The sequence below is a fragment of the Delphinus delphis genome, chromosome 19 (genome assembly GCF_949987515.2).
Source record: "Delphinus delphis chromosome 19, mDelDel1.2, whole genome shotgun sequence".
Classification (NCBI taxonomy): domain Eukaryota; kingdom Metazoa; phylum Chordata; class Mammalia; order Artiodactyla; family Delphinidae; genus Delphinus; species Delphinus delphis.
In genome coordinates, this window is record NC_082701.1 from 41,870,112 (window position 1) to 41,884,706 (window position 14,595).

Here is a 14,595-nt window from a genome sequence, read left to right on the forward strand (position 1 = left end):
TCAGGGTGGGCACAAGCTTCTATCAGGGGTCATTGCCTCAGCCTTGTTTTGCCACTTGTGTAATGGGTGGGGGGATGGATTTGATCATCTCCGTATTCCCTCCCAGCTCTGAGCATCTGAGTCTACGGGCTGCCCTCACCTCTGACACTCACCCAAGCACCCTACAGTTCTTCTCCAGGAGTAGTTTTCCATCTGAATTGAGTTCCTTTTATGTAGCCTCCTGTGCCCTCAACTCAAAAGGTCACTTGGCCTCAACATTCCTGCTCCAGCCTCTCCTGCGCCCCCAAGGCTCCTAAGGGAGATACAACAGAACTTTTCAGATAGGGAGTCTATTCTAGATGGGAATTGGAGCAGAACTGGCAAAGGCAAGGAAAGCCTGAGCATCCTGAGGGTCCCTGGAAAGGCCCGAGGTCTCCCTCCACCACGGCAAGTCTCCCACGGTCAGTGATTCTCAGAGAGGCTCCCGGGAGCCTCTCTGAGAAAGGCAAGAAAGCCCAGTAGCCTCTCTGAGGAAAGCAAGAAAGAAGGGGGCAAGCTTTTTCCCATCTCTCAGCACCCTCCTTCCTCTCATGCAAACTCCCGCCCCATCCCCCTCTGCCCCTCACAGCCTCCTCTGCTGCCTCCAACTGGCCTCACTTTGTCTTTCCCACCCCACGTGCATCCGCCCACCAGACCACACACACACACACACACACACACACACACACACGCACACACACACACACACTCACGCATGCACACACGTATCAGAACACTGGCTCTATAAACAAAGGACAGGCACATTGTGGGGTCAGGGCAGTGGAAGGGGAGGAAAAGGCCCTGAACATAAGGGTACGGATGCTGGGGCACTGGTGTGAGATGTCAGCACCCAGGAGACACCCAAAGTTGATACCCTTCCTCGGGGGGAACTTGGAACAAAGTTTATTCCCTCCCACTTGGGTTCCTCTCGCTGGGTACCTGCAGGGCAAAGGTGGGGCCTGGAGTTACAGAATCGGCCTCCTCTGCCCACCCCAGGCACTAGAGGCCACATCCCAGCACCCACTGACATGCATGGGAGGGCACCCTGGGCCCCCCAGACCAAAGTCGACATGTCCTCCACCACCAGGCTCCCTTCCACTCTAGAGCTCCAGACCCAACAGCTATGGAGGGAACACTTCCTGGCCCACAGTGACCTCTGGGCTGGACAAGGGCCTGCCTGGCTACTACAGACTCAGGCCCTCCTTACGCGCTTAGGTGTCTCAGGGTGGCGATGAGTGAGAAGGCTGGTGCCCAGTCTATGACAAGGGAGGGGACCCCTGTACACATGGGACACGCCCAGCCCGAGGGGACGGCCACTCTCATCTCACCCCAGGCCTTCACCCTGGCCCGAGGTTTTCAGAACAATCTAGAAAAACTACAGAAGCCACATCCAAACCCTCCAACACGTGCCTTTCAGAAAAATGCCTCCACTCTGTTCAAATCGGAACACAAATATTACAGCGGCCCAGCGTCTCTTGTCCTCGCCTCCCTGGCCTCACTGAGCTGGTGATGAGAAAAAGAACACGGCTGCTCCTTGCCCGACTGCTTCTCCCTCCCCTCCCCGACCAAGGTCCTCCAGGCCCTTAGGGGGGCGGCGGCAGCTTTAAGTCCAGCAGGGTGTAGGCAAAGATGTTCCAGAAGACAGCGAACAGCACAAAGACGGTGTACATGGCCACAAAAATCCACCACAGCGACTGGTCCTGCAGCCTCTGCTCGTAGTTCCTCAGGATCACCACGCCCAGGGTGATGCCTACAGCCACGCCACCCAAGTGCGCCACGAAGCTCGGGTGAGGGCACGGGGGATAGGCTGATGGGTGGAATCGCAGCCACACGGCCCGCCCAAACTCCATACTCACTGCAAGGGGAGGAAGCACAGAGAAGTCACAAGAGGGCCACGGGGCGGGGGCTGAGCAGGAAGCCTTGCAGTCCATCCATTCATCCAGCTGTCCACCCACTAATGCATTCACTACCCATCAGGCCAAGCACTGTTTGCTCTGTGCACTGGAAATATAATCGTGAAGATAACACACAAACCTCTGTCCTCCTAGAGCTTACAGGGTCTGGAGATGGACCAGCATATAGTTACGTATGTAAGATAATTTCAGTAAAATAAATTCTATGGGGAAAAAAATAGGTGAGTTAAAATCAAGGCCACATTTAAGGAGGGGGATTCTTTAGTTTGGGGAATCAGGACAGATCTTCCTAAAGGACTGACATCTGAATATCAAGAGAAGACCCGAAGAAGAGCGTTCCAGGCAGAGGGGACAGCTCTGTGCAGAAGCCCAAAGGCCCTTGCACCCCTGCAGGTGTGAGTCCTGCAGGTTCAGTTTCCCCATCTGTATAAAGTCTCAGCCTCTAGGTACCAGGCTGCACGGCCGGGACATTAATAACAACCTCAATACGTGCTAGCCCTTTACATTTTATAAAGTGTCTTCATGTACTAGTTCAAAACCCTTAAAGAACCCTCAGCACCAGTGCTTTTGTGGCTGGAAGGAAGGGATGAAGGGAAAGAAGGGCAAAGAAGGAATGGAAATAAACAGTCCCAACAAAGTGCTGGAAATTAACCTTAACGGATTCTAAAACGCCCCCATCCCGCTCTCCAATCCATCGTTCTTGCACGAACTTCTTGGGTTGGCCAGTCCGATGGGGATGTACTCTCTTGAAAGGATAAGTGCTGGGAAATTGTGCCATTTCATTACCTACCACCCAAAAAACACCAAGTGTGGGGATTCTTATCCTCATTTGACAGACTAAAGCCTTTGAGGGGAATTTTCTACTTATTCGTTACCAGTTAATTAACCAGGGCACCTCTCTCCACACTAACCGTCCCAGAGATGCCAGCACCTCGAGGGATGATCCTTCCCCAGGGGAATTGCCCAGCCTCCTGGCCTGGACCCTGCAACTCCAGGGGTGGCCAATAGATGGCGGAAAAGGAGCGGCGAGGGACGCCCACAGTACCCTCCCACACGCCTCCCCAGGCCCTGGGGCATCTTCCTGCCTTTGCTTCACAGGCCCTGTGGTCCGCAAACGAGGTTTGAATGGCATTGGTTCCAGCTCCAAAACCACATTTCAGTTTTTATGCTGCTTGGAGTTGGATTCTTCTAAACAGCAAGACATCATTCTGTTCCTTTCCTTGCAAACAGACAAACTCAGTTTGAGCAAACTGGAGGCTATGCTCCCCAACTGCTCCCAGCCCACTGCCCGCCCACGGCCCACCGTGGCCCCGGCTCAAAGATTCTGTGAGTTTTAGGGCTGGAAGTTCCTCTCTGGGATTAGAGATCCTCCAACCCCATCCAGGAAACGGAGACCAGAGGGCCCTGAACGCCAGGGGTACAAGGGATGTACAAGTGGATTTAAGTGGAGCCCACCCAGGCCCCTGCTCCTTTGTTCTGGCTCAGTCTTCCTCCTTCCCACACAGCAGGTAGCTGACCCAGGCACAGACAGTCCAGGAGCTCCTGCCCAGCCTGGCTAAAGTGTGGGGCATTAGAGATGACACAAGCTGGCTCTGAACACTGGCTCTACCACCTCTAGGGCGGGTGACCCCAGGCAAGGAACTTCACGCTCTGAGCCTGTAAATTAAGCCTGACAATAACCCACTCTTCACAGCCATGTTCTGGGGACTGAATGAGAGTCTGTGTGTCCCTCTTCTCTCCTCTGTTCAGACTCATCTTTTCCCATCTCACAATGAGCCTCTTGGCCTCTGGTCTCATCCCCCTCAGTCAACATCCTCTTCATCCTGCAGCCTGATGAGTGACTGCAAACTCAAAACTGTCAGTATCTCTCTTGTTTAAAGGCCTCCAGTGGCCTCCCAGTACATTCAAAATGAAGCCCAATTTTTCTCTTTGCATTTAAATCCCTCCATGATCTGACTCCAATGACCTCTTACATAATCACACACAGTCCTGAACCTCCTGGGGCAGTTTTGTTAACTGACTTGCCAGCCATGACCCTTCACCCACCCGTGTCTTTGTTCCTGCTGCACCTGAAGTGTCCTCTTGCATCCTGTCTATCTGGCAAACACCTGCCTGTCTTTCACACTCAAAATGCAGGTAGACTGACTTCTCCCAACTAAGGCCCCCATGGCACCTGCTCACGGGGGTTCATGGATTAGCTACAGTTTGTGAACCTGCTGAACTGCGAGTTTTAGAGTGTGTGTGTGTGTGTGTGTGTGTGTGTGTGTGTGTGTGCGCGCGCGCGCGCGCATGCGCGTGCATACCGGCACTTTTCTGGACAGGAATCCTGAGCTTCCAAGGAGATCTCAAAGGATCAACTCCATGACCCAAAAGGTTAAGAAGTGATTTCTCTCACAAGGAAAAAATATTTTTTTCCATTTCTTTAATTCTTTATCTGTATGAGATGACGGATGTTCGCTAAACTGACTGTACTAATCATTTCATGATACATGTAAGTCAAATCATCACGCTGTACACCTGAAACTTACACAGGGCTGTACGTCAATTATATCTCAATAAAGCTGGAAGGAAAAACATTTTTTCAAATAAAAATACTAAAACCAGAAATTTTTTTGAAATAAAAGCCAAAAAAGGTTATTCTTCTTGATCTGACCATTGAGCTGGACACTAATCCTGCATGCCCTTTCCCGTTTGCAGATTATACATCAGTGAAAAGTTGAAGAAAGGTTAGGTAGCAGCATCGTAGGCCAGACCCTCTCGTAACATCCCCACTGTGTTGCACATTGTGGACACGTCTCCCTTTTCTTTTTGACCACGAGTCCCAGAAGGGCACAGGCCGTGCCATCTCTACATCCCCCAGGCCCAGTACAGGGCTCCCCTCCCCCAGCCTGCCCCGTCAGAACTTACTACAGATCAAGGCCACAGCCATCCGAAGCAGCTTGAATTGACACTTCATGCCTGACCAGTTCTAGGGAAAAAGGAGAGAGAGTTCCATTAGTTCCAGATCAGACCACTCCTCTGCAGAGGTAACCCGCTTAGGAAAATCTGACATTTAAAAAAATCATCTTCATTAAATCCTGAATGAGCCGGTTGTGGTTTTGTCCCAGATCACACCAGCATGGCTTTGAGATTTCAGGCAATGGTAAGTTTATTAGCGTCATAAAAGCTCTCAAGCTGCACGAACAGAGGAAGAGAATCTAGATCCTGGGAGATGACAGTCCTTGTTTCCCTCACACAGATGTCTTGACGGTTGCCTCAACTGCTGGGTCCCACGGTTGCAAGGGGATGCAGGACAGCAAAGCAAACCAAGTTAAAGCAGAGCCATCAGGATGATAAAAGAACTCAAAATCCTCCATCTGAGGAACGAATGAGGAGACGACTCAGGGGTCAAGTTCATTGCCGTCAAGTATGAAGCGAGTCAACGCAAGAAAGGGCATATTCAGTGTAACCTGTAAGCGGAAGACTCAATGGATGAAAACTTCAGAGATTTTTTTTTTTAAGCTCAGGATAAGCTTTCATTTCTAATAAGCTGAGCTGTCCAAACAAAGATGAAGTGATCCATGGGATGGTGAGTTTCCCATCATCGAGGGGTTCAACAGGGGCTTCACATCACTCAGAGGGGATGCTCAGGAGAATCAGGCATTGGAAATGGGGTGGGCCAGATGGCCTTCAGACAAATCCCTCTTTCCCCTGAGAAGCTCTGAAACTCTGAACCTCCAAAGCAGATAATCAGAGTACAATTACTCACTTTACAAAAGGACTGTTCAATTTACAAAAGACTGCGCCACAGGGCTCCTTTGAGGGGCACTCCTGCAGCGCTTTCAAAGCTCGATTCCATTTACCCAGAAGCAGAAACGAGCCTGGAATCTTCCTGGAACACATCAGTCCTAGGGTAGGAGGCAAGTGGGGACAGCGAGGGCTTGTGCTCCCTCCCACCCACCTCCCCTGCTTCTAATGCCTGGCCCAGGCCCAGCTCAGGGGCATGTCTTGAACTCCTTTGACATTGGGGGACCCATGCGTGAAACTTGACAGAGGCCCTGAACACTGGCATGTACGATAATGTCTATGGAAGCTTCACTGGACCAAGCAGGATGCCGGGAAGCCGCCAAAAGACAGAGAAATCCTGCCACATTCGGCTTCTTGCCCTTTGCCTCCCTGTTATTCCCTATTATTCCTCAATGACCTGAACCTCACAAAAAGCGAGGTGAGTGACACACGGCCCCTCTTTAGGTGGGAGAGTCGAATCTCTGCTTGCTGACATGTTCTGTGCTAAAGGAGCAGACGGCAGGACAACGCTGTCACCTGCTGGCATCTGCCCCCAGGGGACCCTCGCTGGGAGACAGGCAACAAAACGGGAGTTGGTGCCCTCCACCGGATCTGGCCATCTAACCCAAGCTAGTTCATTTGGCCGAAGGTCGGTGGCCCCTCAGCTCCTCTCCAAGATGAAGCCCAAGGATGGGAGGGTCCTTGGGAGTCACCTGATGGGCCATCTCCACCCAAAGGGACACCCCTGCCAAGAAGCTGACAAAATGGCCCTCCAGCCCCTGTGACCGGGAACTCACCACCTCCTGAAGCAGCCCCGTGAAGGGGCTCCACTCACTGAAAAGTTCTTCCTGCTATTGTCCAGGCAGGCTTTGTCTCCCTGTGAGGTCCACCCATGGGTTGTCATTCTCCCTTAAATGTGACACCCGTGTTCACAGCAGTGTTATTCACAACAGCCAAAAAAGTGGAAGCCAGCCAAGTGTCCATGGACCGATGAATATAGAAACAGAAGGTGGTGTATCCACACAATGGAATAGTACTCAGCCTTCAAAAGGAAGGAAATTAAGACACACGCTACAACTTGAATGAAACTTGAAGACATTACGCTAAGTGAAATAAGCCACTCACGAAAAGACAAATAGTGTTTGATTCCACTTGTACGAGGTACAGACTACAGAGGTAGTCAAATTCATGGAGACAGAAAGTAGAATAGGGGTTTCCAGGAGCGGGGGGAGGGAGGAATGGAAGTTGTTAAATGGGTACAGAGTTTTTGTTTTGCAAAATAGAAAGAGTTCTGTGGACAGATGGCGATTCCTATGGATATAGAACATTTCTAAGATCCCTTTTCCTCATAAAAACCCTCTGAAGGGGCTTCCCTGGTGGCGCAGTGGTTGAGAGTCCGCCTGCCGATGCAGGGGACACGGGTTCGTGCCCTGGTCCGGGAAGACCCCACGTGCCGCGGAGCGGCTGGGCCCGTGAGCCATTGCCGCTGAGCCTGCGCGTCCGGAGCCTGTGCTCCGCAACGGGAGAGGCCACAACAGTGAGAGGCCCGCGTACCAAAAAAAAAAAAAAAAAACTCTGAATATTTTACCTGAAGTCTCTTTCACTGTGTTCTGAGTGACACTATCGGGCAGAGTTAAGTCTAGAATGTATTGGCCGCTCTCTCCTTCAGCTGAGGTCCAGGTCCCTCTGGGCCCTATCTGGGATCTGTCTAAAAAAGCACTGTCTGCATTTTGGGTCTGGCAAGACCACTGGTGTGGGGGCTCAGAATTCCTTCTTTCTAGTGTCCTCGTTTGTAAATCTGAGATAACAACAGTACCTAACTCATTACCCACCTCATGGCTTGTTGCGAAGGTGAAATGAATTAATATGTGTAAAGAAGAACACTGTCTGGCACGTGGTAAGAGTCATCTAAGTGCCTGATAGGATCTGGACCTGGGGCAAAGATGGTGAGTTTGCCCTGCAGAGCGGCTTCAAAACTTCAGAATCTCTGCTAAGTCAGACAGAGAAAGACAAATACTGTACGATATCACCTACATGTGGAATCTAAAAAAATTCAACAAACTAGTGAATATAACACAGAGGACAAATGAGTGGTTACCAGTGAGGGGGGAGGGGAAATATAGGGATGGGGGAGTGGAAGGTACAAACTATTAGGGGGTAAGACAGGCTCTAGGATGTACTGTATAATATAGCCGATATTTTGTTATAACTGTAAATGGAAAGTAACCTTTAAAAATTGTATAAAAATAAAAAAAATTTTTTTAAAAGAAGCTTCAGACTCTCAATGACCTTGGAGGAGGCCGGGGAGCTCCAGTTTTGCAACATGGCTCCCAGGACCAGCTTCATCTACCATACCTGCCGAGCCCTGGAAGGCTCTGAAGTTTGCCAAGCTGATCTGGTCATCCCACCTCTGATCTGCACTTGAGGGCCCAGGAGGGCAAGTGCAAGGTCACAGTGGGTTAATGTCGAGCTTGACAGGGTTCCCAGTCCAGGGCTCTGTCCGCCCACACTTCCAAGGCAGGGTCACATTCTGTCTGTCCATGCTGGCTGCCCCCAGAGCTGAGCAAACATCAGTAAATGAGCAGCCTCCCAGCAGCTGAGGGGTTAAACTAGAAAGTCACTCCTTTCCACCAGCTGCCTCATCTCCCCCACTCCTCCCCATTATTCCCTCCAATAAAATAAGCACAGTGAAACAACAGGAGAGAAGGAAAAAAATCTCACACAGAGCCAGCACTGCTGCTGCTATAAATGTTGAAAAGCCTGCAGGCCCCTGGGGAATATAAACTTTTTTCAGGTCCTTTAATTTCATTCTCTACCAGAGCCTCACAGGGTGAGACGGTAACTCACCAACGACAAACAAGGCAGTAACCAGTCCCCTAGGCATCTTGCTCACCCAGTCAGTCAAGAGCTCAGAGGCTGAAACCCAGGAGAGGTTCTGTTCCCAGACGGCTTTACATAACCCCAGTGGAAACAATTTCTTGTCAAATCACTTCAAGAAAACCCAACACAGGAAACAAGGAAAGCGTGACACAGATAAAAAAGAAAGCACGACACATAAAATTACATTTTATTAAGTAAAAATCCTACAGAAGGATTTTTACTTAATAAAATGAACCTTATAACAGAAATCTTCTGTGACTTTTAGACAACAACCTTTCCTTGTGCTTTGACAGTATGGTTCCATTTGCAAAAATTTAGATCTCAAATGTTTTAGAAAAACATCTATCATATGGGGCAAAGTTAAAGAAAATATCTTGTATATTTAAAAATGAGGGCTACCCTGGTGGCGCAGTGGTTAAGAATCCGCCTGCCAATGCAGGGGACACGGGTTTGAGCCCTGGTCTGGGAAGATCCCACATGCCACGGAGCAACTAAGCCCGTGCGCTACAACTACTGAGCCTGCACTTTAGAGTCTGCGAGCCACAACTACTGAGCCCGTGTGCCGCAACTACTGAAGCCCACGAGCCTAGAGCCCATGCTCCACAACAAAAGAAGCCACCACAATGAGAAGCCTGCGCACCACAACGAAGAGTAGCCCCCACTCGCCGCAACTAGAGAAAGCCCACGCGCAGCAACAAAGACCCAATGCAGCCAAAAATAAATAATAAAATAAAATAAATAAATTTTTAAAAATTAAAAATAAATAAAAATGAAACTCTGTCCTATGGGCCCCAGCAAAAGGCAATTAATAAATTATTCAATTATGTGTGCCTTTATACTGCTAGAATTTAAAATAAGAAGTCTTGATTACAGGTCTTTAATGCCATCCAGATCATTTGCTGAAATATTTTTTAGATTTATTCCCTTGATGTAAACAAGCGTTTTGAAACTCAGAGTGTCTTTTATGAAAAATAAGACATACTTTAATTTAAGGCAGAATCTCTCCCTTAAACAGAGTCCTGAGAACAGAAGTGTTCAACATTTTTCTGTTATGTATCTGAAGCATAAAGGACACATTTTCAGATTATTCTCTGTACAGGTATCAGGTGGAATTTATAAAGATAAAGAATTATATGTATAAAAATATATAGGGCTTCCCTGGTGGCGCAGTGGTTGAGAGTCCACCTGCCGATGCAGGGGACGCGGGTTCGTGCCCTGGTCCGGGAAGATCCCACATGCCGCGGAGCAGCTAGGCCCATAAGCCATGGCCGCTGAGCCAGCACGTCCGGAGCCTGTGCTCCGCAACGAGAGAGGCCACGACAGTGAGAGGCCCACATAACGCAAAAAAAAAAAAAAAAAAAAAAAAAAAAAAAATATATATATATATATATATATATATATATATATATATATATATATATATATGGCTTCCCCTGGTGGCGCAGTGGTTGAGAGTCCGCCTGCCGATGCAGGGGACACGGGTTCGTGCCCCGGTCCGGGAAGATCCCACATGCCGCAGAGTGGCGGGGCCCGTGAACCATGGCCACTAAGCCTGCGCGTCCAGAGCCTGTGCTCCGCAACAGGAGAGACCACAAAAGTGAGAGGCCCGCATACCGCCAAAAAAAAAAAAAAATATATATATATATATATATATATAAATACACACATATACATACAGGGTCTCCCAGCTGTCTGGTGATTTGTCACATGAAAAACATTTTCACATCCAATTTTTTCATGTCTTTCTCACAACTACCTTGTGAAGAAGGGATTACAGATGACAGAACAGAGTCCCTGAGAAGTTAAGGGACTCACAGCTATCAAAATGGTGATACCAGTCCTCAAATCCAGATTTCCTGGATGTCAAGTGCATGTTCTTTTTCCTTTTTGTTCTGATGAGGTGCTTTATTGGGACACACAGACAAGTCTTCATTTTGGAATTAAAAATCAATAGTCTAGGGCTTCCCTGGTGGCGCAGTGGCTGAGAGTCCGCCTGCCGATGCAGGGGACGCGGGTTCGTGCCCCGGTCTGGGAAGATCCCACCTGCCGCAGAGCGGCTGGGCCCGTGAGCCATGGCCGCTGAGCCTGCGCGTCCGGAGCCTGTGCTCCACAGTGGGGGAGGCCGCGGCAGTGAGAGGCCAGCGTACCGCAAAAAAAAAAAAAATCAATAGTCTAAACATATACACACTACTATATATAAAATAGATAACGAACAAGGACCTACTGTATAGCACAGGGAACTCTACTCAATATTTTGTAATAACCTATATGGGAAAAGAAACTGAAAAAGAATAGATATATGTATATGTATAACTAAGTCACTTTGCTATATACTCTTTTTTTTGTTTTGGCCGAGTGGAATGTGGGATCTTCGTTTCCCGAGCAGGGATCGAACCCCTGGCCCCTGCAGTGGAAGTGCAGAGTCTTAACCACTGGACAGCCAGGGAAGTCCCTGCTGTACTCCTGAAACGAATACAACACTGTAAATCAACTATACTCCAATATAAAATAAAAATTAAAAAAAAAAGAACTCTCCCCATACATTTGCTAACATTCTGGGAAAAAACAAATCGATAGTCTATCTATTAGGCTGAACCACATGAAATTGCCGATGCTTCAATGCTTCTGACCCACAGAAATGGCAATTTCACATGGTGTGTCCTAATGTGTCTCTGAATTGCTGGGCACTGAGCTAGCTTGGGTAAAGGCAGCCTCTTGATGAAAGGAAACTGACCTAAGGAGGAAGTGAGTGTTTTTCACTGTCCAATAAGCACCACACAACTTTCTAAGGGAAAGGCTACCTTATGTCACACTCCAGGGGACCCCAAAGCTCCCCGTTGGTCAGGGAAAGCCACGTCCTTCTGTAAGACCGCTGGGCTCTTGGGTGGGACAGCTCATCTGCACAGCCACAGGCTACTTGCAGAAAGAAACATAAACTGGAAGAAAACTGCTCTCACACCCCCCTCCTCAACCGCATGCCCCAGCCCTCGGTCCGGGTCCTAGAGGTGGTCTGCCCTCACCACAGGAACTTCTAGGGCATCGGGGCTGCTTCCCAGGCGGTGGGAAGGGGTGCCTCTGTTTGCCTGTTTGCCTCTTCTTTCTTAGTTGTGCTGGCTCATCCCCTTCATACACAGATGCACCTTGGGGGGAAGGGGAAGGGGAGGGTGGCCTTTCCTCCCCCTGCAGAAAGGAATTGGGGCAGGGGGAGGGGGGAGTGGCAGAAGCAGAATCCAGAGGAAAAGCTGTATCTGGGGAAAGCTGTGGCACTGATACAGAATGACCCATTTAAAGAGCCATGTGAGGCGGCCCTGGGCTCCCAGGTGTTTAGCAGACCGAGCCAAGCACGCTGTGTGTAAACATACTGTCACACACCCACCCGCCCCTGCTGTAGCTCTCTTTCTCTCTCAGTGTACAAAGGGGACTTTGGTGCAAAGAAAGGGGACGGTGCTGAGGAGCAGGCTAGGTGACAGTGGCCATAATAATGAAGAAATGGGGGTGGGACTTCCCTGGAGGTCCAGTGGTTATGACTCGTGTTTCCAAGACCTCCATAAACTGCTGTCGCTGAGCATTCACACATCTGCCACGTGGGTGACGACAGTGATGGAGGAGAGAGGCGAGAGCAAGAAGACCCCAAAGAGAAGCTACTCCTTTCCTGACAGTCCCTCTTGCCCTCCCTCCGGCCCTTCTCTCCCTCCTTCCCCCCAATTTAGTGGGCACCCTCTGCCATGTGTCCAGCCCTACTCCAGGCACTGGGGAAAAGATGAGTAAGATCTGGGCTCTGCCTGGAGGCTCCTGGGCAAGTGGGGGCATCGGACAGGGTGAGCCAAGCACTGCCAGTGACTCCTCTTTCAGCCTCCAAACTTCAGACTGCTTCTAAAACAAGGAAGCCGTCTTGACCTCCTCTGAGACTACCAGGTGGCTTCCAATTGCTCGCCTTGAAGATCCTGTCTCTATTCTGAGTCTACCCCGGCCTCTTCTGTGGGGAGTCAGGAATTAAGTTCACACTTATACTGAGTGGCTATTTTCACTTTATGTCATTGATCCCATCTCATCCCATTTCACAGATGTAGACACTGAGGCACAAAGCAGTAAACTCATTTGCCCAAGGTCACTCTTTAGGAAGTGGGTAGCTGGGATTCAGATCTAGGAGGAATAACAGCTCCTGCTCTTAGCGAGTTACACTAGATTGCTTTTCGGGAAAAGGCAAGGAAGAGCATGAGAAACGGAATGACGGCGTCCAGTCGCTTTGAAGGGCTGGTGGAGGAGAGCGACACTAGAATGACTGCCAGGAGATGTGGGTTCAAGTCCCCATTTTGCCACAGATTTGATTGTGGCTTTGGACAAATCACTTAACCTCTCAGAGCCTTCTTTCCTGTTTGGGATTTTTGATGAGATCATCTCTAAGATCCCTTTACTTTTTTTTTTTAATTTTTGGCTGTGTTGGGTCTTTGTTGCTGCAAGCGGGCTTTCTCTAGTTGTGGTGAGTGGGGGCTACTCTTCGTGGCGGTGCGCGGGCTTCTCATTGCTGTGGCTTCTCTTGTTGTGGAGCATGGGCTCTCGGCGCACAGGCTTCAGTAGTTGTGGCATGCAGGCTCAGTAGTTGTGGCTCACGGGCTCTAGAGCGCAGGCTCAGTAGTTGTGGCACACGGGCTTAGTTGCTCTGCGGCCTGTGGGATCTTCCCGGACCCGGGCTCAAACCCGTGTCCCCTGCATTGGCAAGCGGATTCTTAACCACTGCACCACCAGGGAAGTCCCTAAGATCCCCTTACTTTTAACAGCCAATGACAAACAACAAGTTACAATTACAACGCATGCTAGTGGTCAAGGATTTAAACTTTTTAAAGTCACTGAGTAGCGAACAGTTGGAATAGGAAGATGGGCAAAGCCATGGCTGGAGAAAATATGAATCATATGGAAGGGTCCCACTGGAAGTATCCCAGCAGAGGGCGAGGAGTGTCCTTAAACTCAGCTACTGGCCAAGGCCACCTGGTGCTTGCCAAGCCCGGGCTGGAGCGTGAAGGAGGATCTAAAACCCAGCTCCAACAGATTAACGCCAGGCCCAGTGACAGCAGAGGGGAGGCCAAGAGAGGGCTGCTGGGACAGGGGGTGCTCACCATCACGATGTTGGCCAGATGGGCAGAGACAAGCGCATACACCCCTCCAGAGGAGCCCACCACTGGTGCGGTCATGTCGGCCACAGACACCGCCAAGGACCCTGGTACAGAGAGAGATGGAGAACTCAAGGATGCTGGAGTCGGCTCCCCACCCCAGTCCCCGGCCCTCGGATGCTGCAGCCTCGGGGCTGAGACCCCAGAGCAAGAGGCTCGCTCTCTTCCTCCCTTGATCGCATGTCACCTCGGAGCTTCCTAGAAGATTCATTTATGGCTGAAAGAACCACTTGGTTCAAACTTCTCCTTTTACAGCTGGGAAGCAAAGTCTCAAGGAGAGAAGTGACTTGCCCAAAGTAGAACTCTGCCACCCAGATCATCTTGCCTGGCAATCCAGCCTCCCCTTGTGCTATCTCAGGGTTCTGAGCAACGACAAAAATAGTAGCAGTAGTTCTTGCAGAAACAGCCACCTCTTATGGGGCACTGTGTGTCAGACACCAGCCAAGCATTTTACAGACATCCTTCCCTTTGACCCTCAAGCCCACCCTCTGAGGCAGGCACTAGTAGCCTCACTGCAGAGATGAGGCTGAGCCCAGAGTCACCTGGTAGGAAGGGCTGGAGCCAGGATATGAGTCCAGGTCTGCCTGACACAAAGCCCGTGTGCTCTCGGCCTCTCTAGCAGCCACTCCCCAAAATGGGTCAGAGGTCAACCTCCACCCTCTACCCTCGCTCTCCTCAACAGCATCCAAAAACCTGCCTAGCATCACCTCCAACCAAGTGAAATGACAACAGGCCAACAGGATCTCCAGAGCGGGGCTTCTTTGGAGGAAAAACGTCCTTGAGAAGTCCCGGGGAAGAGAGAAAGATGATGTCATACCCTCTGGGGGAAAGGAATGGTAGAGACTCTTGGT

General features: G+C 50.0%; 1 protein-coding gene across 2 annotated transcripts in view; it reads right to left on the reverse strand.

Annotated features, from left to right (window-relative positions):
* Positions 1–1,044: 1,044 nt before the first annotated feature.
* Positions 1,045–14,595, reverse strand: part of RHBDL3 (rhomboid like 3) — a 43,862-nt gene continuing 30,311 nt past the window's right edge. For both annotated transcript variants that reach the window (XM_059996460.1, XM_059996461.1), the window contains 3 exons: positions 13,691–13,791; positions 4,839–4,899; positions 1,045–1,873 (listed from right to left, as the gene is read on the reverse strand). In XM_059996460.1, coding sequence (XP_059852443.1) covers positions 1,602–1,873; positions 4,839–4,899; positions 13,691–13,791 — 434 coding nt within the window. In that variant the 3' untranslated portion in view covers positions 1,045–1,601. The remainder of the gene's footprint in view (positions 1,874–4,838; positions 4,900–13,690; positions 13,792–14,595) is intronic.